At 35.7% G+C, this 25,074-nt stretch overlaps 1 protein-coding gene and 1 long non-coding RNA gene across 19 annotated transcripts in view; one reads left to right on the top strand and one right to left on the bottom strand.

The window, feature by feature from the left end:
- Nucleotides 1-4,875, top strand: part of LOC143247124 (segment polarity protein dishevelled homolog DVL-3-like) — a 90,373-nt gene extending 85,498 nt beyond the window's left edge. For 12 of the 18 annotated variants that reach the window (XM_076494667.1, XM_076494664.1, XM_076494658.1 and 9 more), the window contains one exon: nucleotides 2,131-4,875. In XM_076494667.1, coding sequence (XP_076350782.1) covers nucleotides 2,131-2,201 — 71 coding nt within the window. In that variant the 3' untranslated portion in view covers nucleotides 2,202-4,875. The remainder of the gene's footprint in view (nucleotides 1-2,130) is intronic. The other 6 variants (XM_076494671.1, XM_076494666.1, XM_076494669.1 and 3 more) reach the window with 1 other exon arrangement.
- Nucleotides 205-23,801, bottom strand: LOC143247126 (uncharacterized). Its single transcript, XR_013026384.1, has 3 exons — nucleotides 23,557-23,801; nucleotides 3,978-4,086; nucleotides 205-328 (listed from the first exon to the last, which is right to left on the bottom strand). It is a non-coding gene; the product is annotated as an uncharacterized LOC143247126 (long non-coding RNA).
- Nucleotides 23,802-25,074: the final 1,273 nt, after the last annotated feature.

The following is a 25,074-nucleotide window of genomic DNA, read 5'->3' as shown; positions in this document are numbered from 1 at the left end:
CCAGTATTTGATACCCACACAAACTTATCCAAGTAGATTTTATCTCTTACTGAAAATACAATCTTGTCTGACCCATAATTTATAGCACAACCATAGCTATTGAAAAGCTGTCCACTTATGTTGACCAGTGCATAAAACATATTTATTGTGACCTCCATACTTACATAAAGGATACTATTCATTTTGGTAATCTTGTAGAAAATATCAATACCAATTGACACTAATCACCTAAGAGGCTTCTTTGCATATTCGATGATTCTTCCCTTTACACTGACATTCCACTTGATGAAGGACTAGAAACTCCAATATCTGCATTTATCTTTCTGACCTATCAGAATTCCAGATAGTAACTGTATTGCCAGCCTGGTCTTAAATCTGTACAACTTCTAATTCAATAATTAACAATTCCTTTAGGTTAATGGTTCAACTGTTTGTACCAAAATGGCTCCCAGTTATGCCAATACTTTTATGGATCATATTTAAAGCCAGATATTAAAATTAAGCCCTGTGAAACCTCATACATAGAAACTTTAATAGATGACATATTTTTCTTTTGGTTGGCCAATTTTGAGTCACTTAAAGAATTTATCTCATATGAAAACACCTTTCCCCAAACAGTCATGTTTACTTTTTATTACTGTACTATACCAATGAACTTTCTTGACATGACAGTACCCTCACTATCAGTACTGTTACCCTGTTCATATTAAATGGAACATTACCTACAGTTAAGCTTTTAGGATAAAGAAAATCTGTTCAGATGAAACTCATGACAAAAAGGTTACAGGGTTTTGTCATTTTATATTAATACACCTTGAAACAAAGTTTTTTTTCTGCCATCACAAATACAACTTTTATCAGTAGATAAGTGTTTACTTGGACCAAATGCGGTGTCTAGTGGAGGATTACAAGTATCCAAAAGGTATCATATTTTTAATAATGGATCAAATACAGACTGATCCTATTGTCAGGGCCCAGCATAGCCAAGTAGTTAAGGCACTCAACTCTTAATCTGCGGGTTCGAATCCCCATCACACCAAACATGCTCTTCCTTTCAGCCATGGGGGCATTATAATGTGATGGTCAATCACACTATTGGTAAAAGAGTAGCCCAAGAGTTGGCAGTGGGTGGTGATGAGTAGTTGCCTTCCCTCTAGTCTTACACTTCTAAAATAGGAACAACTAGTGCAGATACCTCTTGAGTAGCTTTGTGCAAAATTCAACAAACAAACAAGACTGTTATCTGCATAATGTAGAAAGAAGGTTTTCAGTTTAAGTTTGTCTCTCAATATTACTGAACACAATGAAGGTGAGTAAAAAGTTCCTTAGTAATCTTCAGGTTCATTTTTATTGGCACAGTCCCATTGTACTTTGTAATGTTACATAAGCTTTTATTTCAGATACATTTGTATCAATCCATTTGTGAAAATGAGACGTAGGTGCAGTGTCAACAGAGTTGTTGATAAGGTGTTCAGTGTATTTTTTTTCTCTTGAGAAACAAGGTGGAAACTTCATGTAAGAAAATAAAAATGACTTGACAATAATTTGCAGGTTGAAAGTTTATAGTATCCACAAGCACACCACATTAGAAACTTCATGATTACTAGCAATAAATGGTATTTACAAATAAAAACAATGAGGATTAGTTTGCAAACATTTATTTTTATTTGCTAGAGGGTTATTTGGTATTACATAACCAAATGACACAATATATCTTAGCCAAACACACAAGGGGTCATTATGTCAACAAATGTCACCAACCTTAGTATCTTTGTGTGTTGACTTTTGTCATCCATCATCTTTGTCAAAAGGGGGTTAGTTTAAACATTTGTTTTATTTTTATATCTAGGATATATATGTCCTTGGATGGAGTGAAGTGATTATGTTATGCTGTAACCACATTCAAATATTGTAATAGTTGTAAAAGAAACACAATTTAATAAATTTTGTTTGAGAAATTAAAATAATTGTTTTTAAGTACAGAAAATAATGTCCTTATCTTAATGTTTCAGAATTATTTAGTAGTTATATTTACTTGAACGATAACTAAACAACTGAAGTATTTATACATACAAATGATTTTTCACATGATTGTACATGTGTGTATGGATTTTTTTTCACTCATTGTAGTTTACTTCTCTTCTTCCCAAGTTGAAGATGACGTCTTGGACTACCACTTCACTGACAAAGGAGTTGTATAACTGGTATCTCATCTTTATTGGCATGGTAACCATGGCCTGTATTGAGAATAAGATAACCATGGAGTTGTTACTATTGGATGCACAACTGTTTTGGATCACTACTGACAAAGAAGTTGTGAAACTCGCATCATTTTCTTTTGATAAGGTAACCGTGGATCTGCTTCAGGGCACAGTCTTGCTGTACCAACCAAACGTTAAATTCTTAATGAAAGTCCACAAATGCTCTTGATACTATAGTTGCCGTTCCAATTGAAACTGTTATTTAAGAAGACAACCTTGAAAGTATAAACATTAATGCTCGCCAAACATCTTTCTTGTCATGGAAATCATCAATGTTAGAACTGTAGGTAGATTTGTGTTGTAATTATGATTTAGTGATGAACTATGCTTTTGTTTCAAATCTTGCTTCTCAGTAAAACCTTCCAAGTGTAGAACAGTTCAGTATTTATATATAATACTTATTTGTATGTCAGTCACTTGTTAGATTAGTATTTATAGTAATAGTAATACCAGATATCTCTTAACTTCTGTGGGGCATTATTTAGTGTTGTACCAACCACGTTGTAGACATTCTGTGTTGTGTGTAAGGAAAGTAACAAGGAAGATGTCACATGATTAGTACTCTGAGTAAAGTAGTTTGGGCCATATTTGAGAAAAATGTTAGTTTTAAGTATGGGTTTTGTAGAACAGAATTATTCAAGGTTTAGGAGAAACTTACATGCATCTCAAACAGTTTTGAGTTTTACACAATGATGCCTTTAAAAAATACAAGTTGTGTATTTAGCAATTCCTTCATATTCTAGCTGTCTATTGCGAATGTGTTATATATATGCCAATTTTTCATAACTACTTCACGCAGTTTCTACTCAGTCTTTATACAGGTTTTTCAGTTGAAGTATACTGTAAATGAAATTATTTATAATTTAATTTTCTGGTTATGAAGACTAGTTATGTGCAGATAGTGTTTATATGATTTTCTGATAACAATATTCTTGTACTAGTATGTACAATATTTTCAAGGATCTACCATTTCATGTTTTGTGCAGGTTTTTGTACTTTGAGGTATGCTGAATTTTATGTATACATCAGAGCACATGGACTTTTGTTTGTTTGTTAGTGTGTTGATGAAAAGGCAGAATGAATATTTTAGTGCAACTTAGCTATTAAGAGGAGTTTATTTATATTCTGGACTGAACAGTAATGAAACTAGTTAACATTTTCTTTAATTTACTTTTGGAAAAATGCTCACAATTAGGGAATAAATTTTATGCAAAAGTTATTTTAAAATCATGATGATAGTTTCAATAGAAGACAACAAACTAAATTAATGTAACTTGTTTGTTTCATGGGGAAGACAATGCAAATATGCTTTTTTTATAATCAGAAAATGTGCTTTTAACATTTTGAGTAGTTTGTTTAAAGCAGTAAAAGGTAGCAGGGTAAAATCCCACCTTCTTTTAGTTCTTTATTTATACTTTTATTGTATAAAAGTGCTATGAGCTTGGAAAGTTTTGTATGTTCTTGAATTAGTGTATTTTTTGTTAAGGATAATACAGGAATGAAGAAAATATTTTTTGTGCACAAGATTAATCAGACTTTTCTAGAAGAGACTATAGATTAAACATGTTTAATGCTTAATGTTGGATTTATGATGTAAAGCAGCTTGGTAGTTTTGGGGTTTGTCAAGACAGTAAAATCTAAAGTTAATAGGGGCAGATAGTTTTAAATGAAAAGTATCCAAAATACAATGTTTTTATTATGTTAATAATTCCTTACCTAGTGAAAAATAAACAGGGTCCATACTCCTCCTGAAGTTTCTGGAAAGTCCTGGAAAACTAACATACTCCTGTAGAAGTACTTAAGTCCTGGAAGTGTGCAAAAGCTCCTGAAAATTTGTGGAATTAATTTACTTTTAATTTTTGTATTTTCATTTCACATAAACCCAAAAAATTAATATTTTAAAACAATTTACATGGTCAAGTACACATGGGTATACTACAACCATTATAATTTAGTCCCTTATATATAATACAGAGGCTGTAAGAAGTGTTACTGAATTGAAGACTGTATGTCTTATTTTCATACGTGCACAATACAGTTTTAACAAATGGCAGTTTGTGGGTTTGTTGAAACTTGACAAAAAATTGACTTATCATGCTTAGTACTTGACAAAACATGTAAAAGACATTAAAGTGATTCCTGGTTGGTAATGGACATTTAATACCTTATGGCTTAATAAATCAGAATATGCAGATTGGCTTGTACATAATGATGCAGCCGAACACAATGCTGGTTGCAACATGTGCAAAAAAGCATTTGATATAAGACTTGAATACGGGGAAAACTGAGATTAAAAGCTATTTGAAAGGATCTAAGTACTTTGGGTTATTTAAACAATGTCTACAAATGTTAGGAATTGACAGCTTTATGAGAGAAATTGCACAGACTCTAATCGATATGAAATTCCTTGTTGCTGCTTTGCCTAGACTTGAAAGTGCTACTAGCATTAGTTTTACTGTAACTAATAGTAGTACTAGTAGATCTAGTAGCACTATCAGTGATGGTTATGGCTTTGATAATTGACATTTTAATGCTAAGCCTAAGATTGATTAGCAGTGCTCAGGTTATGTAACTCATACTGACATCTTAAAATAAAAAATAATAGACCTTGAAAGTTGTAATGTCACATTACATTACAATATTCAAAAAGAATTTGCTATGATGTTTCCTGATAGTGGCATTGTAAAGAAATTCACATGTGCTAATTGAAGAGTTGTTTACTTATCCACATATAGAATTACGTGTATAAAATATCTGCTTAACCCTTTTGAAATGGGCTCAGTATAATATACACAGCTCATGTACACATTTACACGTTAAGTATTTACCATATAAATTTTGATGCAGTATGTGTACCTCTACAAAATTTGGCAAACTTTTAGTAAATATTACAAGTTTTATGTACACAAAAAATATGATTTTTTTAATGAAATACTTTTACTAAAGATTTGTTTGTGAAAATATTGAACCTGTTTGGTTACTAGTTCAAGCACAAAGTGACTTCACATTATTATTAAAAACTATTCTTTATCCAAAACATTTCAAATATTATCTGTGTATTCTCCAAAACGTGCTAACTACATTTCAAACTTTTGTTTTCAGTAAGACTGTATATTTTTAGTTATTTTCTATATGCTGAATGGGGTCTGTTAACTGACCAACATCATAACAATCATAAAAAAAATATAAAATATTTTTTATATTTTAATATATAAAATAAATATAAATAAATATAATATATAAATATAGGAAATAAATATAAACTTTTTTTTTCATGCTAGAATGACTACATGTAATAACAACAAAAAACAAATATTTAGTGTAAGTAGCTTACGTTTCATAACACTATGTAGGTATAATATATTTATTATTTTCTATTATATCAAACTTCTAGTCATGCCTAACTAACATTAGATAGTTTGTATTGATGTGATGCCCATGCACACATTACCGTATCCAGTAATATAGAACTGACCTCGTCTTAGCTGTGTTTTCATGTGCAAGTATTTTGTATTAAATTATTATAAATTTATGTTTTTTAAATTATTACTATTTAGAAATAAGTTATAAAACTTATTTTCTTAAAATACAGAACATTAAATAAAGCAAACAATTATCTCTTGTACCTACTACCTTTGAACTTGGTTGCTACTGGGCATAGATTGCTAAGCTTTTTAAAATTTGTCATTTATAAGATATCAAACAAAATGTTTTTTAGGTTTTATATATATGTACATTTGAATAAGCAAAAAATCATAAATAACTATACTGATCCCATAAAATTCCATTAATTTATCAAGCTAAGTAACTAAGCTTTATTTAGGTATAAAATAAAATATGAAACTTCAGGCAGACTAAAGACACAGTCTAACTTCTTGAAAACTTGGATCGAAAGAATGTGGTAGCCTTTTCACAAATTAAAATGGCTGAGAAAACCATTAGGGGGATATTCTGATCTGTCTGTTGATTACACTGCACAACAATTTTTTTTTTAAAGTTTTGCTTCCTGAAAAGTTTTTGCTGATTGTGACAGGTACCTGGTGGGTATGCACAAATATAGTTTTTTTGGTGCTCTGAGAAATAGACAGTTAACTGCTTACCGGCAGTAACGTATTTAATGGCATTTATGTTTCTAATACTCTATTAAGTTCAACATAATTAAAAGTGTTTTGCTTCTGATTTTCGTTTGTATTCAATGTCCGGTGCATCACGTTGCAGTGTCCAACAGTAGTCAGCAAGCATTGACAGATTCCAGTTGCCCTGATATTGTTTTTCCATTGTAGCAATGTCCTGGTGAAACCTTTCACTGTGTTCGTTACTGACAGCACCAAGATTTGCAGGGAAGAAGTCGAAGTGTGAGTGGATGAAATGAATATTGAGTGGCATGTTGCATTTCATTGTTTTGTATGCTTTGAAAAGTTTGTTTACCAGCTGAATGTAATGTGGGGCTCTGTAATTGCTAAGAAAATTGTCAACAACGTCTTTGAAGGTTTTCTAGGCAATCTTTTCCGGCTCAACTAACAGATCTTCGAACTGCTTGTCACTCATAACATGTCTGATCTGAGGGCCTACAAAAATGCCCTCTTTGATCTTGGCCTCAGTTATTCTTGGGAACATCTGTCTTAAATAACGAAAACCTTCACCTTCTTTGTTCATTAATTTCACGAAATTCTTCATAAGTCCCAATTTTATGTAAAGATAAGGCAAAAAAATCTTTGCCTTAAGCGGTCAACAAGCAGCTCATGCACCACATTTTTCTGTCCTGGAACTAACTTTTTATGGAGTGGCCAGCTCTGTCTAGGATAGTGTTACTCTTTGGCACGACTGTCCCATTCACAGATGAAACAACAGTACTTTGTATAGCCAAGCTGCAGTCCCAGTAACAGAGCAACGACTTTCAGATCTCCACAGATATTCCAGTTGTACTTGCTGTACTGGATGTGCTTCAGCAACATTTCCTTTGTTCTCGTAGGTTTCTTTCATGTGTGCTGCATAGCCAACAGGTATTGAAGGGTGAATGTTGTCATTGTGTAAAAGAACAGCTTTGAGGCTTAACATTGATGAGTCAATAAAGAAACACCACTCTTGCGGGTCATGGTCACAACCCAAAGCAGAGAACAATCCTTCGATGTCAACACAGAAACAGAGACTGTCAACTTGTGCAACGAATTTGGTTATATCATCTTGATGGCTACGAAAGACAGAAATTTTTGTACCCGGTGACAGCAAACACCATTCCTGTAGTCTCAAACCCAGCAATTTGGCTTTTGCTTTGGACAGACCAAAATCTCTGACCAGATTGTTTAATTCTGACTGTGTTATGAGATGTGGATTGCCTGAGAAGCATAGTTTAAAATCTGGATCAATGTCACTGTAGTTCCCTATATTGCAGTTTCTTCATCTAGTTCGTCTAAGGTTCGTTCCTCTGGTGGTTTCGGAATTGGAAGACTGTCGTCATGTGGCACAGATCTCATTGCTGAAGGCAGATTGGGGTACTCAATTGACTTCTTGTTTTTGGCAGAGAAACCAAACACAGTAGTCAAACAGAAGAAACAGTCCGTCACATGGTCTTTCTGTTCTCACCATATCATCGGGACATCGAATGGCATTGTCTTTTGAGTGCCTCTGAGCCAAGCTTTCAGACAGACAGCACATGTCGCACAACAAATGTGAGGCACCCATTCCTGGTCTTGATCACCAATTTTACAGCCGAAGTACAGATGATATGCCTTCTTCACAAGAGCAGTCACTGAGCGTCTCTGATGAACAAGCATATGCTTGCCACAAATATAGCAGAATGTATTGTAGCTCTTACGACATTGACGAGACATGTTGACCGAGACCAGTTATCCTGTAAAATATGTATAACATCTAACTTACTTGTTACAGTGCTACTGATGCAATGCTTTATTCTGAAACAATATGTACACACTATAAGGTCTATATTAATCCAGTGAGCAGCATCTGTGTATGCAAGCCACTTTTATAGTTTGCTGAGACAGTGTCAAGCTGGCTCTGACCTGTCCTGGGCTGCATACTTTCACAGAACAGCTTCCAACCTGGCCCAATTTCAAGCCTGGACATGCCCAGACTACACAAAACATTGTTCATAGGTCTCTTACAGAAACGAAACGTTTTGGACATAAATATAAGAAAAAAACATGACAAAACTAAATATTTCAATGAAATGGTACGTGATGGGCAAATCTGGATGTGATTTTTGTGATTAGTTGCCAAAAATCTATAAAGAATACCCAACAGTGTTCAAGTCGCAAAAACTTTGTTGTGCAGTGTTATTCACATGTCATATATTGTAGTAAAGTGTATACAAGGGTCCATTGCTAAAAATAGAAAGAGTTGAATGAAGCCATTATGTTTGATTCAGTACATAAGTCACATCTCAGCAAAATAAAAAGATAGGAGGTTATTATTTTGTAGATATTTATATACTGTTTTTTGACGAAAGTCTAAACCAAAGAGCCAGATCAAAGCAGATGGATATTCATGAGCAAATAAGAGAAAGCAGCGACCTGGTAAGTTAAATTAACTATTATATCCAAATCAAGATTTAGATTCAGATAAATGTATTTTAATATTTTTTTTTATTTTTTGTTACATTTCATATGTATCAAGATCTTTATCATACACAGAACTAATTGATGAGCTTAAATATGACCCATCATAATACATTTTCAGATATACTGTCTAAACAATAGAAACAAGACCACTTGCAGCAAGACATGTGAAATCCATTCCAAGAATAATTCAAATCTGTTTCTTTTAAAAACCAAAAATCATGTTGCAGTTATATTTGTAAGTCTGAAATTATATGATTGTTTTATTAAATTGTACTGGAAAATTTTGTGTTGATTCATTTGTGATTGTATGTATATGTATATATATATAATTAAAAGTGTTTATACTTAAAATTTACATTCTTTATATTTTTCAGGTAAGGCATCTTTTGCCATGCAACTACAGAAGACGTGTTGAAACATTTCCTGAAGTCTGCAGGAAATGCCTGTAGATAAACCAAATGTTAATTGAAAGTTTTACAGGTAGTTGCAAAAAACAAAACAATTATGAGGAACATTTTGTGAATGTTTGTTCTTGTGGGTTTCATACAGTCTACAATACATTTCGAAAAGGTGCAGTGACATCTGGTTGGAGAGTTGGAAGCCTTTTTGGAAATCTGTATTACTTGCATAGGAATAGCGTTAACTTGACTAGCAATATAAACAAAACATGCTACCTTTGCTACCGTCAGTACATCTTTACAACTGATTCTCACTACATCATATTATGTGATACCAGCATTTGGTAAAGTTCCAATGGATACCTTTTCTATATATTCAAGTAAGTTAGGCCTTACATTCATAGCATAATAAACAACAACTACATTTTCTACTTGCTGATGGCTACAAAATTTGAGGTGAAAGACACTTGATCCTCTTGCTGTGACGTAGTCTTCCCCATGTGCTGGAGTATCTTTAAACAAGTACCAGACAGACAAGCCAATACAAACTGTATGAGGATCTATGTTGTAGGGTGAAAGGACTAATATATCACTTTGTCAAGAAAGAAATCTGGCAGAATATTACCAACATTGTAGAGTTACTTCAAGTAAATGTGACAAACAAGAACATAAATAGTCACAAATATGTGCAGGATGGCTTTGTGGCTGAAGACAAAATCATGGGCTTGTTCACAATGACATCCCCAAAGTTTGGTGAAAAACAACTTATGGAATTCAAAGTAGATTGCATTTCTTTTTTGGTATCAATATCAACTGTTGCTAAATTAGTGAGAAAAACATTTATAAACTATTCAGTTGCCAGAAATATGTCATGCCTATATCCCAGAGTTATGGCAGGTAATGGCAATAAATGTAAAAGAAAAATGAAAAGTAAATTGAACAATCCGATTAGTGATAAAACGTTACAAGTATCTCAGTGTGATGAAATTTTGAGACAGAGTGGGGAATTCCTAGGTGTAACTGTTGTAGCAAATAGTGAATCTCAAGAATTTCAACTTGTATGCTGAGAATACTAGACGTCATTCTTTACAAGCCAAGGAATAGGAAGTCACTCTCAGTGTACTTTACCTGGATAATAATAAAACAATCATTGTTGTTGTCCCATGGCTAAGTCATAATGGAGAGAGGATCCTCTGGTAACAAAAAAATTGAAGTAGAAAACCTCTCGGAAGGCTCAGTGACTGATCAAAGACTTATTTGTGATTATGTTTGATCAGTTGGAAGAATACATAATGTGGAAATCTCTCAACTGCTTTTGGTATCAGCAGCTGCTACAAGGTAGCATTACATAAATTATTTGGAGGAAAAGAAAGAGAAACTTGAAAAGAAAATCTGTACTTGTTGAAGAAAAAAGAATAAAAAAACAAGAAAATCACAATTCAAAAAGACATAGTGGAACTTATAAAATATGCTGATGTATATATTGATAGAGCAGAGGCTATGGATAACTTGTCCTTTGTAATAAGGTCAAACATCTTTAGAACAACCAATGACAAAATGAACATTTTACAGTCTAAATGAAGACATTGAATCTGAGTGGCAATTGCCCAAAAAAATGAAATTCAAAGACAATGAAGCAGTTTATTGAACAGAATCATTCAAATAAAAACATTTTAAAACACTTAATTTGCATTAAATGCCCCTATTTGTATATTATGCTAAGTTATGTCAGAAGTAATATCAGTAATAGATTCTGCAAGTCATATTTTGTTTATAATTATTCACTGGAAATTGTTCCTGGAAATTTATTAATTCAATCCTATGAAGCCATGGAATTTTTTAAACTTGTTTCAGTATGGACCATGAAAAACTCAAACCATTGGCTTGACCGAAAAAGTGCATTGCTCTCTTGTCATGTTTGCAATAGCACTAGCACATAATCTTACCAGTATATACTATATACAAGCCACTCTACACTAATCACTTGCATGTACCAGATGATCATGTTATGAAGCAGATGTGATTATGATTGTGCTAACATTCTAGTCAAAAATAAACCACAAGAAAAAAGGCCAGAGATAATGGCCTAGGAAAAGAAGAAAAGGAAGACTGACATTGTAGTAAGCATCAAAGAACTCTGTATCTTACAACGATCAATAAAATATTAAAGATCAAATGAACAGAGGAACACAAAAAAGAAAAATAAATAACATGATTATGGTGATTTAAAACATTGGAGACATTAAAGAATTGTATTCACTGATAATAATGCCATGCACTGAATTTGCTTTTGGATGAAATGCTAGTATTTGGTTGAAAAAGTTGCTGGAAAAAGTCTTATTTGAGGATACATTCTAGAGGTGTTAAACTGAGAGTAAAAGGTGATGAGAGACAGGCAGTACATTGAAATGTATTCCAATGTGCAAATATATTTTACACTGCAGCCAGGACAGTTTGTAATAACTTATTTGGGAAAGTGTTCAAATTTAGGAGTAATGCAATCCATAACAGTGAAAGAGCATAAGAAATTTCTGAACAATATATTGCAATGGAGAGGTTTAACAAAGAAAATAATTCTGTTGAAAGAAAACTCTTTGAGTCACCTTGTGATGATCAATCAGTTGGAATCTTTTGGAGGTTAAATGACAGAATTCAAAATACTTTTTATCTTACTCATATAAATCATTCAAGGATAGCTTGTGGAATGTTTTAAAGTTGCAAGCAGGTAAGCTGCACAACATTAAATCCTTAGCCTGAAGAGGTATGATCAACTATGTGTAGAAGAAGCCAGTTTCACTTAGTGGGAACAGAAATGGTGGTGATTGATGATGTTACAATACCTTTTCCAAAATATGTAGAATTTCAGTTATAAAGATGTTGATAGATCATTGTGTAAATAAAGAGAAAGGAAAAAGTGTAAAGCGTGATAAATTGTTTCAGACTGTTGACAAATTGGCAAGCAATGCAGTTCATTTATGTAGGGCTATGAACTATAAATCAGACTGTCTGGAGAGTGGTCCCACCAATATCTTTCTCTTAGTGGTTTGAAAAAACTAAATTTAGGACCACAATGTGAAAAATATATCAAGAGGATTGTGTTAAAATTCTGTTCAAGCATGTGTACATAAAACTAAAATATTGAATGCACCATACATTTTAGCACACATGGTCTTACAAGAAGGCTCGGTGTATGTATGTCAAAATTACAAAACAATTTCCAGTTAGACCATATCTTTGAAAAGTGCACTGTAAATGAAGGTAAAATAGACTAAATAACAGAAGAAGTCCTTTTTGGGTGCTGGAAAAAATTGTATTTTTTTATGGGACATCAGATTTGTAAGTTAAGCGGTAAAAACCTAGTTCGAAGAAAACGTACCATTGGGATAAAAACAGAATATACTGAAAAACTACACATCAGTCGTTTTCAGCTCCTTACTAGGAGGAGATGATCGCTATATCAACTACCCTCTTTGTTTTCCCACAAATATAATGCTTCAAGCATCATGTTGAAATCAACAACTATTGCCCTGCCCGTGCAAAATACATTTTAGCGAGTAAATCCTGAATCACTTTTTTTTTTTTATCAGCTGCAGTTAGGATTTAGAAAACGTAACACCAAGTAAATAATGTATTGTGGTCAATGAAACTTAAAGACAATCACTTTAATCATAAAAATTACAAATCTTTCATAATAGTGAAATGTCCTAAAGCGATAGAATTACAAAATTTACATTTCCTGCAGGGACAAATCTTGTTATGTAATTTGGGACTACTAAAAATTGAGGTTTGTACATCTTAATGTAGCATTTTAAGATTAAATGTGAAATCTCCTATTACTTGCCATTCATTTAAGATCCTAACACTGTGTTTCGTAATAACATTGCTTTTCACACCTTTTCTGATTGAAGAAAGAGTTTTAAAGATCGTGGAACAATTATATCTGTTCTAATGTGCATCATGTTCTACTTGAAAAGCTGCATACGCAGACAAAGCTCAACTGGCATGAATAATGTTGATTGGAAATTTTATTTTGCAATAGGAATATTCTATACTAGACTATTGGTAGTTAATCATACAATCATTCATATTTCAAAATACGAAACTTGAAGAATAAAAATGTAGGTTTACTGTATGTTATTGTTGAGTGGCTGTTAGCAGGAGAGATATTCAACAACTCTTCATGGTATAAGTAGCTCTGAGTGAAACCAAGAGTGTAACGCTGTCTTCTTTAAAGTATACAAAGTAATTAAAATCGAGTCAAACTTTTCTCCTCATTGTAGAGGAGTACATCTGCTTGTACTTTATGTTCCGACAAAGTGTTGGTCTGTATTCTAAGCAATACAAGGTTTATATATCACAGAAAGGCACAAAAATGGTGTCAGCAAGTGACAGGATGTATGTAAACGTTACATGCATGGTTAATGAATAGATCTTGTCAAATAAAGATTTCCCTCCAAAGTAAAGTGTGACCTGTTTTATGTTGATGGTAAGTTAAGGCGGACATCTGAAATTTACCAATGTACACGTGGCTTTTGTGCTTTGAGGTATTATTTGTGATAAACTTGACGTTCGTCCTGTGTATTTCTTTACACCTTTACATGGATACTGTAAATACATTGTTTTTTATTATTTCAATAACGATTAGGTTGTAAGGTGCTAATTTTATATTGAGGTTTGAATGCAGTTGTTATATCAATACTCAAATATTTAAACAGACCAGAAATTTCTGGCATAAAACGAAATGAGACAAATTTTATATGTTTTTATGTTCTTTGATAGGTGTAAAGTTAGAGTTTAAAATACTTTTCACTCTTTGGATGTATGATGTAAACCTTATCTATGATGATGTGGTTGAAACCTCGAGATAGTACTATATTTAAGTAAGTAAATTCAATGAGTAAGTTTTCTTTGTTGGATGCAAAGTTGTACTGGCATGATTTAGGTAGGTGAGGTAGAAGGATATTTTCTGTTACAATGGCTTCTGTGTGTCGATTCTACAACAATTAACTGTCTTGAAAAAATTATACACACCAAGAAACTAAAATCTGGTAAAGGTACGTCAACGATATATTCATTACATGACAACACGGGAAAAAATTCATTTTTTCTTCCGGGCCCGGCATGGCCAATCGTGTTAAGGCGTGCGACACGTAATCTGAGGGTCGTGGGTTCGCATCCCCGTCGCGCTAAACATGCTCGCCCTTTCAGCCGTGGGGGCGTTATAATGTTATGATCAATCCCACTATTCGTTGGTAAAAGAGTAGCCCAAGAGTTGGCGGTGGGTGGTGATGACTAGCTGCCTTCCCTCTAGTCTTACACTGCTAAATTAGGGACGGCTTGCACAGATAGCCCTCGAGTAGCTTTGCGCGAAATTCACAAACAAACAATTTTTCCTTCCAAAGAATAGCCTTGGTTATTTCTGTTCTCTTCCTAGAAAGTAAAAAAAGAAACTGATATGTACTAGTTTTCATTGATTACTTCACCAAATGAGCCAAAGTGTATCTGTTGGTTGGCCCTTTTACACAGCCCATTTTTAATGTGTTGGTGAAATCGTGAATTAGCATGTTTTCGCCCTCCTGGAGAGAGTCATGTATATCACGAAACATACGTATCGATATTTACTATCTGAGCTGTATATAGTTTCTGGTGTAGTAAATACGAACATTTTACTATACCAACTTCAGTTAGATTGTTTGAGTGGAAAACGTTTCTTCATCAGGCGTAATGCAAAACCTGAATCTACCTAATTTCACAGCACCACAATGTCCACAATCCCTGTATATTATTTGAGAATAGCATTGATAGGTGCATGAGTTTGCGTGCTAGGAACTGGGAAGAGAAGCCATAAATTACAGAAGAGATACTATGACAAGTCAAAGGACCTTTCAGGAAATAGACTGGGTCGAACTGTAGTACATGCGTGCTGGTAGGTGCATGAGTTTGCATGCTAGGAACTGGCAAGACAAGCCATAAATTACAGAAGAGATACTATGACAAGACAAAGGACCTTTCAGGAAATAGATTGGGTCTAACTGTAGTACATGCATGCTGCACAGAAGCTGCTTTGTAGTTAGGTTAATGATGAATGACATCCACCATTTCTAGGACACGTGCAAGGGTATCCAGTTCGTGAATAAGCTGCGACATGTAGATGCCCAGGAATCAGAATTTTAGGGCTATGAATTTGTTATGAAGCATCTCAGTTCAGCTTATGAGAATGACAAGTACAATCAGATGTGTTAATGATCCCCTCGGTTTGGATTCTTGTATGTGGTGAAGGGATCTCCTAGGGAAAGCTCTGTTATTTCAGTTTACCTCCTCTGGGATCTGAACATCCACCCACGTGTTTGCCGTGCGTGACAGCCCCTGAAGGGGAGGAGAGGATCCTGTTGGTTAAGGGATCCAACCCTAACACATCACTTTGTCCTTGAATTCCTGTAAACGGGCAATCTTGGGATGTCCTCCCTTAGGTCAATTGGCTGGTCCACTCAGGCTAGGGTGAAACAAGTACCAGTGTTGGATGTTCTCAGCAGGTATTGTGGATATTGTACCTGATGCTGGTGTTTTGGTATAGTGCTCACAAAACCCTGGCGTTGCTGCAGTGTCCTTGTTTGACATTGTAGTGCATCCCCTCGTAGGGATCCATGGTGAGAGGGCACTGAAATTTCACTTTCTTTATTATGGATCCTCCAAATAAAATAGTGAAAAGCAGTCCACAGGTAAACGACCACGTCTTGAAGTTTCTGAGCAGCAATTTTCAACATCTGTACCACCTGTTGTACCTCATTTTCTTATCCTACATTCTCTTTCAGACAAACCTTTAGGACAAATATCTCCCTTTTTCTTCAGAAGGGACTGGAAGGACTTGCTGGCTCTCCAAAGTCAGTAAAGAAGCTTCGAACTCGTGACATATTAGTGGAGACATCCACATCTCAACACAGTGAACTTTTCTTGCATCAAAGGAAATTGTGGATATACATATTGAGGTTACACCTCATTCTACTTTGAATTCATCATGAGGAGTTATTGTTGAGAGGGATGTGAAGATCATCCCCGAGTCAGAGATTCTCGCTGGTTTCTCCACTCAAGGAGTTTTTGCAGTGAGGCGTATCTCCACTCGCAAAGATGAAATTATGATGCCGACCAATGTTCTCATTCTGACATTTACACCACCACGTTCACCTGCCACCATCAAGGCAGGTTATCTTAATTGCAGATTATGGCCGTACATTCCAAACCCTCTCCAATGCTTTCAGTGTCAGTGGTTTGGTCACTCAAAGACGTCATGTTGTGGTTCCCTGACGTGCGTTCGTTGTGGTGGCAAGAATCATGATGCCTATGAGTGTGAAATGGACCCTCATTGCATCAATTGCAATGGCTCTCACTTGTCCTACTTTTGTTCTTGCCCTAACTGGTTGGAAGAAAGAGTTGCAGCATTTGAAAATGATTCATAACATTACTTATCCTGAGGCTGGAAAATTGCTGTCTACCAACTCATCTCGGATGTATGTTGCTGCACTTCATTTCACAACTACAGTGGTAGTGCAGACAGATCTCTCTGTGCCTCCAAGAGAATTGTTCTTAAAACAAATGAAAAGTCTTTTGATCTCCATGGTTAGAAAAACTGATGAATGAACTTCAACACCTATCTCTGTCCCTTACATTCCAAAAAACCCCAAGATTGACATCCTTTGGTTCTGGGTAAAGGCATTTCCCTGGATACATCTTCCACCCTAAGATGCAAAACAATCATTCGTTTATGTCCTCAGTCACTGGAATCCCCTTCCAACAGCAAAGACCTGCCCAATCGACCCAGGGCAGGATCTATGGAGGTCGATAGACCTCCCTCGATAACAAGTAAGGAAAAAAGACGTGGTCGTAAACAGAAGGATTCTGCACTCAATTCGCCTAAACGAAAATAAAAATGGCCACCTTGATACAATGGAACTGTAAAGGTTTACATTCTAATCTGGATGACATCAAAACACTGATAGCTTCCTACCATACTGTATGTTTTTTTTTACAGGGAAAATTTCTGAAACCTGCCGATACAGTCACCTTTCGGTGGTTTTCTTTGTACAGAAATGATAGGCTGTGTGATGGACGAGAGCATGTAGGGGTGGCACTGTTGGCTAATCAGCCTGTGTCCACCTTGTCTTTGCCACTCGACACATCTTGAAGTCCGTAGCCATTCGTGTTTCCTTGGGTCATACCATCACTGTTTGTTTTCTCTACCTGTCGCCTGGAGAGACATATGATTAATCAGACCTTGATGCTCTCATTGAACAGTTCCCATTTCCCCTTTTTTATCCTGGGGAACTTTAATAGAGATCATCCCTTCTGGGGAAATGCTGATACTGATAGGAGGGGTTGCTCTGTTGAGCATATGCTCTCTGATCACAACCTTTCTCTTTTCAATACTGGTTCTTCTACTTATTTTCATGCACCAAGTCAGTCCTTTACTGCTATTGATCTCTCAATTTGCTCCCCTTCATTATTTTCCCATTTTCTTGGAGGGTTGACAATAATCCACGAGGGCAGTGATCATTTACCTATAATTGTGAGAGAGACTGGCCGTGGTCGATGCCACCCGACGCGGATGTCCCAGTGGAATGGAAGCTGGATCAGGCAAACTGGCCCTCTTTACTGCTTTTGCAGAACTTGATCCTGCCATTGTCTGTAAGTTATCAATAGACGACTGTTTGGCAGCAGTAACTGACTGTATTATACAAGCAGCTACTCAATACATTCCTAAAACCTCGACACTATATTCTCGTTTATGGTAGAATCCTGCTTGCCACATGGCACGGAAGGCTCAAAAACGGGCCTGGAATACTTTCTGCAGATATCCCACACTTTCGAACTGCATTGCTTTCCAGCAGGCCCTTGAACATGCTTGGTGGGTAAGACGTGCTTCTCTTGCTATTCTTCTGATTGTTTTTAATCAGATCTGGCAGTAGAATGTTTTTCCTGATGTTTGGTGCCAGGCTATTGTCTTACCTTTCTCTGAGCCTGGGAATGATCCTAAGATTCCTTCAAATAGAACACAAACTGGCCTATAATCGGTCTGGCAGTACATTGGTTGGACCTAATGATGTACACTATGACATGTTGCGCTATCTATTTCCTGCTTCTCTTGCTATTCTGATTGTTTTTAATCAGATCTGGCAGGAGAATGTTTTTCCTGATGCCTGGTGCCAGGCTATTGTCCTACCTTTCTCTGAGCCTGGGAATGATCCTAAGATTCCTTGAAATTACCATCCAATTGCTTTGACGAGCTGTCTCTGTAAGACCTCAGAGAGGACGGTTAATGCTCGTCTTGTTTGGTTCCTTGAATCAAACAACTTTTTCTCGCCCACCCAGTGTTGGTTCTGACGACAGCGCTCTTCCATGGACAACCTGATTCAACTTGAAACGTCAATCAGAGAAGCCTTTTTCAAACAACAACATCTTGTATCAATATTTTTTGACATTGATAAGGCTTATGATACAACATGGAGGTCTAACCATTTGCCCATTTTTATTAATTTTTTTTAATGGTAAGGAGATTCTAAGTTTGTGTAGGTTCGACACTTTCCCGTTCTTTTCTACAGAAACTTGGAGTTATTCAGGGCTTTATTCTGAGCGTCACACTTTTCAGAATACAAATTAATGCCATCACTGAACAACTCCCTCTCACTGTTGCAAATGAGCTCTATGTCGACGACTCTCATGTCAGTCATCTAACATGAGGTATACCAAGCAGCAGATATAGACTGTCCTTAATCGTTTACTGAAACGGACCACAGCAAAGGGCTTTAATTTCTCTCTCTCTAAAACTGTTTGCATATAGTTTTGCCTTTGACGGGGTATTCACCCTAATCATGAATTCTGTATTGGTGAAGTTATGCTGCCTGTGGTAACTGAGACAAAGTTCTTGGGCTTCTCGCTGACTGTAAGCTGACCTATATACCACACATCAAGCAGCTACGGGTCAAATGTCCAAGAGCACTGAACATTCTCCGTGTCCTCTCTTTCACCACTTGGGGAGCAGATCGATGTTCTATGCTAAAGATATATCTTGCTCTTATTCAATTGAATCTCGACTATGGATCACTGATGCTGGACCCCATTCATCATCAAGGACTTAGGCTCTGCACTGGGGCTTTCTGCACTTCCCCAGTTCAGAGCTTATACATAGTCTCATGAACCTTCTTTGCACCTCTGCTGTTTGCAACTGTCTTTGCTATATGCTTCGAAACTTCACTCCTTATCAAAGCATCCCACCTGAGGATGTCTTCCTTTCTCATTGTGCCATACTTTTTTAGAACAGATGGTCTGCCATTGTTCCTCTTGGTTTTGTATTCAGGTGCAGTTTGATGAAATGGGTCTGTCATTGGATAACATTGCTTTATCCACTGGTCAGCCCATCCTACCATGGCTTCTTATAGTTCCAAATTGTAACCTATCTTTAAGTCATCTAATAATAGTAGACACTCCCAATTGGAAATACTGTTTGCTATTTGCTGAACATCTTTCGAATCATCTTTCCATTTATATTTATACAAATGGTTCGAAATCAGGTGACTGTGTGGGTTCTGTCATGGTTTGTTGTGGTTTGATGTAGAATCCATTCTACAGTTTATGTGTTCACTGCTGAACTGTGTGCCATTTCTCTTGCCCTGGATCACATAGAAGCTAAGCAGTACTCAAATTGCACTATTTATACTGACTCGCTTAGTTCTCTACTGGCCCTGAAATCGCTTCACGTTGGTGCACACCCTGTTTTCGCCAATATTGAAAACCGATTGGCCCATTTTTCTTTAACATCTACTTCTATCCAGTTTTTCTGGATACTGGGCCACTTTGGTATTCGTCGGAACGAGCTCGCCGACGCTGCAGCTAAATCTGTCCACTCTGGCACTATCACTGTTGTGCCTGTTCCACACATGGACTATGGTCCTGTATTCAAGGCTTGGCTCCGTGTCATCTGGCAGTCGACTTGGAGTGAACAACGCGAAAACAAGCTTTTCCAAATAAAACCCTATATTGGACTTAGGCCGTCTTGCTTCCGTCAGGATCAGAAAGAGGAAGTTGTTTTAACTAGACTACGCATTGGTCACATTTTAACTCATCGTTTTTTTTTTATCTGGAACTGATGCACCAGTGTGTAGTCTGTGTAACACTCAGATTACAATAAGCCACATTTTACTTTCTTGCCGTCATTACGATTTTCAACGATGGCACTATTTTGAATATGTTCTGACCCACGGTTTGTCCATAACGTTAGAGAGTGTTATTGGTGGTGGTGACACTGCCCACCTTGGTAACGTTTTTATTTTTTTAAAGGCCATTAATCTTTTTAATGCCATTTAAGCTTTTTAATTTATACTTTATACCTTTTTCAGTGTGGTTCCATTTTAAGAATAACAGTACATCTTGTTCGATTTGAAAATGGCCATAACATTAAATAACTCGAAACCAGGACTGGAACGGCCAACCTCAGGTGACTGACGCTGCTGTTTGAACTACCCGTTAGTCATCCTGGCAAGTTATTATTATAATTTTGCTGCACGTCTTTTAAAACTTTTTTATTGCTTTACTTTTTGAAAATGTACATAACGTCAAATAACTCGGAACCAGGACTGGAAAGGCCAACTACAGGTGACTGTACAGGTGATAGCTTAGCTGCTTTGTGCCATAAAACACTAAATCAATCAACCAACCAAACTATAAATGATTATTTAATATTCATTTGGTCAAAAACGAACTTGCTAGAATTACTAACAATCTTACATAAGTATTCTTACTTCTGTTAATAGTCATGTAATTAAGACAAGGAAGAAGTTATAAGACAATGATAACATAATACTGTATAAGTTATTACTGTTATTAGGTGACTTTGAGCTATAACAGAACTACAATCGTATTATCTCATTGTGTGAAGAAAGAACTTTATAAAAGTATAAAACAATATTTTATATATTTTATTGCTTCTGTTATTAAATATCTGATATGTTTGTGTCCAAAAAGAAATTACTGAAATTAGAATATAATTCTATGTAAATATTGTTACTTATCAATTATTTGTATGGAATGATAACTCATCTCAGAGAACATTTAAGAAAGAGGGTATTATAATTATGGAGAATTTCGCGGAGATTATGAGGAATCAAGGACTGTTAATAATTAAAAGAAATGAAACCCGAATGATGTGTTCAAGAGCCCATTCATGTGAAAGCTGATTCACAATAGTTTTACATCTACAGTATTTCAACTGGTTTGAATAATGAAAGGTGAGGAGACTGCCTTCGGTTGTGAATGAAAAAGCTTGAGTGATGAAAAGAGCAGATGGGCGTAAGGTTTTGGGGGGAGGTGCATATGTTTTCTTATAGCAAAGCTACATTGGGCTATCTGCTGAGTCTACCGAGGGGAATCAAACCCCTGATTTTAGCATTGTAAATCCTTAAGAGGTAAAGTAGAAGTTATCCATACTGTAGACACTGAGGAAGAGTGCATTTAAAACATTCATGCAGAGACATATGCGATGTCAGGATAGCTTCATAGTCTTATGACGAAGAAATCACTGTGTATTACATGAAAGTTACTACACCAAAGGTTGAACACCTAATGAAATCAGAATAGTCATATCCTGTCAGGAATTAGTAGCAATAGTTATAGCTGGAACACAGTGAAGCCAAATACTCCAGCATATCATGTGAGATAAAGCGATTGGAGGAGCTCTGCTGGACATAAAGAATAAAGATGTCATGACTGACTTTACCCAGGAAAGACTTAATTCAGCTAGTGATGCAGAGAAAGGAAACTGTAAGTACTGAAACAACTGAATTTCGTCGAGGTGACATGGTATGGCTGAACAGTTCTCATTGCAAGAGAGAACAAAACCGAAGATTAAGTAGGTATTCAGAGAATAGCCGATGTAAGAGTAATATCACTTATTATGATCATTTTATGAAGTATTTCAGTAGGAAAATGGGAAACTGGATAACATTAGAACTTTTCAGTAGAATTGCAACTTGCAGATAAATCTTGAGTTCCTGGCGAGACTACTTCCAGAAGATCATCAAGGATGGAAACGTAAGTAGATTCATCTTACCACTTTCTCAGCATCAACACTTCCAGTGACAAGATGATCAGTGACAACAAACATCCCATCTGTATACCATGTGTCTCGAAAGAAAAAATCTCTCAGAAGAAAAGTTAAATGAATAATTTAGTGTAGTTTTCTATTTTGGTAGTATAACTTTAATGGACTGGCATGGCCAGGTGGTTAACTCACTCGACTCGTAATCTGAGGGTCGCAAGTTCGAATTCCCGTTACACCAAACATGCTCGCCATTTTCACCGCGGGGATGTTATAATGTGATCGTCAATCCCTTATTCGTTGGTAAAATAGTAGCCCAAGAGTTGGTGGTAGGTGGTGATGAGTAGCTGCCTTCCCTCTCGTCTTACACTGCTAAAATAGGGACGTCTAGCACAGATAGCCTTCGAGTAGCTTTGCGAGAAATTCAAAACAAACCAAACAACTGTTTAAGGGATTTCCCAATCTAAAAATGAGGTATTATTGTAACTGTATTTTTCTAACTTTGTAACTTGTTTATTAACTACATGAAGTAGCGTGGTTTAAGGGTGGCATTTAGATAGGCCTTGATTTTTATTTGGCGTGTTAAATATTGTGATTAATTTTTTACTGATACACCTGTACACTTCTTTTTATGGCTAGCTAGTCTGAAGCACCCGTAAGTTTTCACCACGATAATTGTAATTTCCTCATAGAAATATTAACGTCCAAAGCAAATTCACAGAAGTTGAATGGTTTGCAATGTTTGAAAACTATTAACTTTTCTGGTCAAATTCTGTAGTTTTCCGATTAATAAGTTAATCACAATTATAGCTTTCGAGGTGAATAACAATAACTGTCTCTCGGTTCGTCTCTTTATATAATTTAAGGTGAGATTGTCGAACGTTCCACAATGTTCAGAAACACGCTTGCATTTTCGAAGAACAAATATTGTTGATTCTTACTTTTGAGGGAGCCTGGCATGCCCTAGCGCGTTAAGGCGTGCGCTTCGTAATCTGAGGGTCGCGGGTTCGCGCCCGAGTCGCGCCAAAACATGCTCGCCCTCCCAGCCGTGGGGGCGTTATAATGTGACGGTCAATCCAACTATTCGTTGGTAAAAGGGTAGCCCAACAGTTGGCGGTGGGTGGTGATGACTAGCTGTTTTCCCTCTAGTCTTACACTGCTAAATTAGGGACGGCTAGCACAGATAGCCCTCGAGTTGCTTTGTGCGAAATTCCAAAACAAACAAACAAACTTACTTTTGAGAATCCTCTACGAATTTAAAGGACAGCTGGGACTTTCGCAACACCTATCCAACAGTATACGTCACATTGAGAAAGAAAAACTTACTGAAAACAAACTTGGATATTAAAATAAATATTAGACGGTAAATCCGTTACACTCCATCCTTAGACAATTAAAAATAGGTGTTAGACAATTTTAAGTAAGATATTATACACAAACACATTAATAACAGTACATTTTCAAAGAATTATACAATTTCAAAAGTCATGACATTTCATAACACAAACAACCTGCTGATTATAACATTACATAGTACATGAAAAGGCGTAAACACAAATGTTATCTTTTTTGGCTTAACGCAATCAATAATTACACGAGTAAGGTGTTCTACGAAATCTGAGATAGGTTTCATAGGAGCAACGGAAATTTTCCGGTTATTTTTTCCGACCAATTGACAGGTATGACAAGTTTTACAAAGATCAAAACCATCTTGCCTAATTGTTGGCCAAAAGAAACGTCTCATAATTTTGTCACACGTCTTGTTGGCACCTGGTGGCCTCCCATGAGAAGTTCATGTGCAACTTTCAATATTTCAGAACGATATGCCGTACGTTGTTTCGGATGCTGATATTCGCGAAAAGTAAGTCTTACAACATTTTATCTAAAATCCTCTTTAAAAACAGTTTTCATTGACTTGTCTTGTTATTCAACTTACTGTAATAATATGAAATGTATCCTCCTATTTTATACCGTTTAATATTACACTAACTCGCTTGATTTGGTGTTAAGGACGCTCAAGAGGTAAACTGTAGGTTCAAATTCCCTTTACTGAACATGCTCACACATTATATAACGCTGTGGAATCGTTATAATATGACGGTTAATTCCGTTATTTGTTGGTAAAACAGTAGACCAAGAATTGGTGGTAGGTGGTGATGACTAGCTGCTTTCCCTCTAGTGTTTCACTACTAAGTTAAAAACAGCTACCTGAGAAGGAATTGCACGACTTCAGGTAAATCTACCCGAGAATCACTGGTGGTGCATCAATGTATTTCAACATTTGTAAACGATATCGGAAGGAAAAATACAGTAACTATGCTAATATGTTGTCAGAGTGACATTAACTTGCGTCATTCTTGATTCTGGTAGTAGGTCTTCTTCCACACATGATTCTATACCCAACTATGACTGGTTATTTGCAACTTTAGAACATGATTTTTGATAGGTAAAGTCTTTTTTTTATACTTATTACTTATCAATAGTATGTTTGTTTTACCGACTCTTCTTAAACATTGCTTTAAATAAATAAATACAATTTTCTACTTTACAAAGGTTAAGCCAAGGCCTCGTCTCATGAAAACTCTGAGCGTATTCATCATATACTATTTTTCAGCTTTTATATATAATAAACTCGTTTTTATCATTCAATAAAAATATAAACTTTTAGAATAATTTATTAATAACTTAGATCAATTTCAGCAGTTTAATTTATTGCCCCTTCAACTTTTCTACATCTCCCTAATAAAACCTTT

The sequence above is a fragment of the Tachypleus tridentatus genome, chromosome 3 (genome assembly GCF_004210375.1).
Source record: "Tachypleus tridentatus isolate NWPU-2018 chromosome 3, ASM421037v1, whole genome shotgun sequence".
NCBI classification, from domain to species: Eukaryota; Metazoa; Arthropoda; class Merostomata; order Xiphosura; family Limulidae; genus Tachypleus; species Tachypleus tridentatus.
The sequence above is the reverse complement of the archived record's forward strand: the minus strand, read 5'-3'. Positions and strand labels throughout refer to the sequence as shown.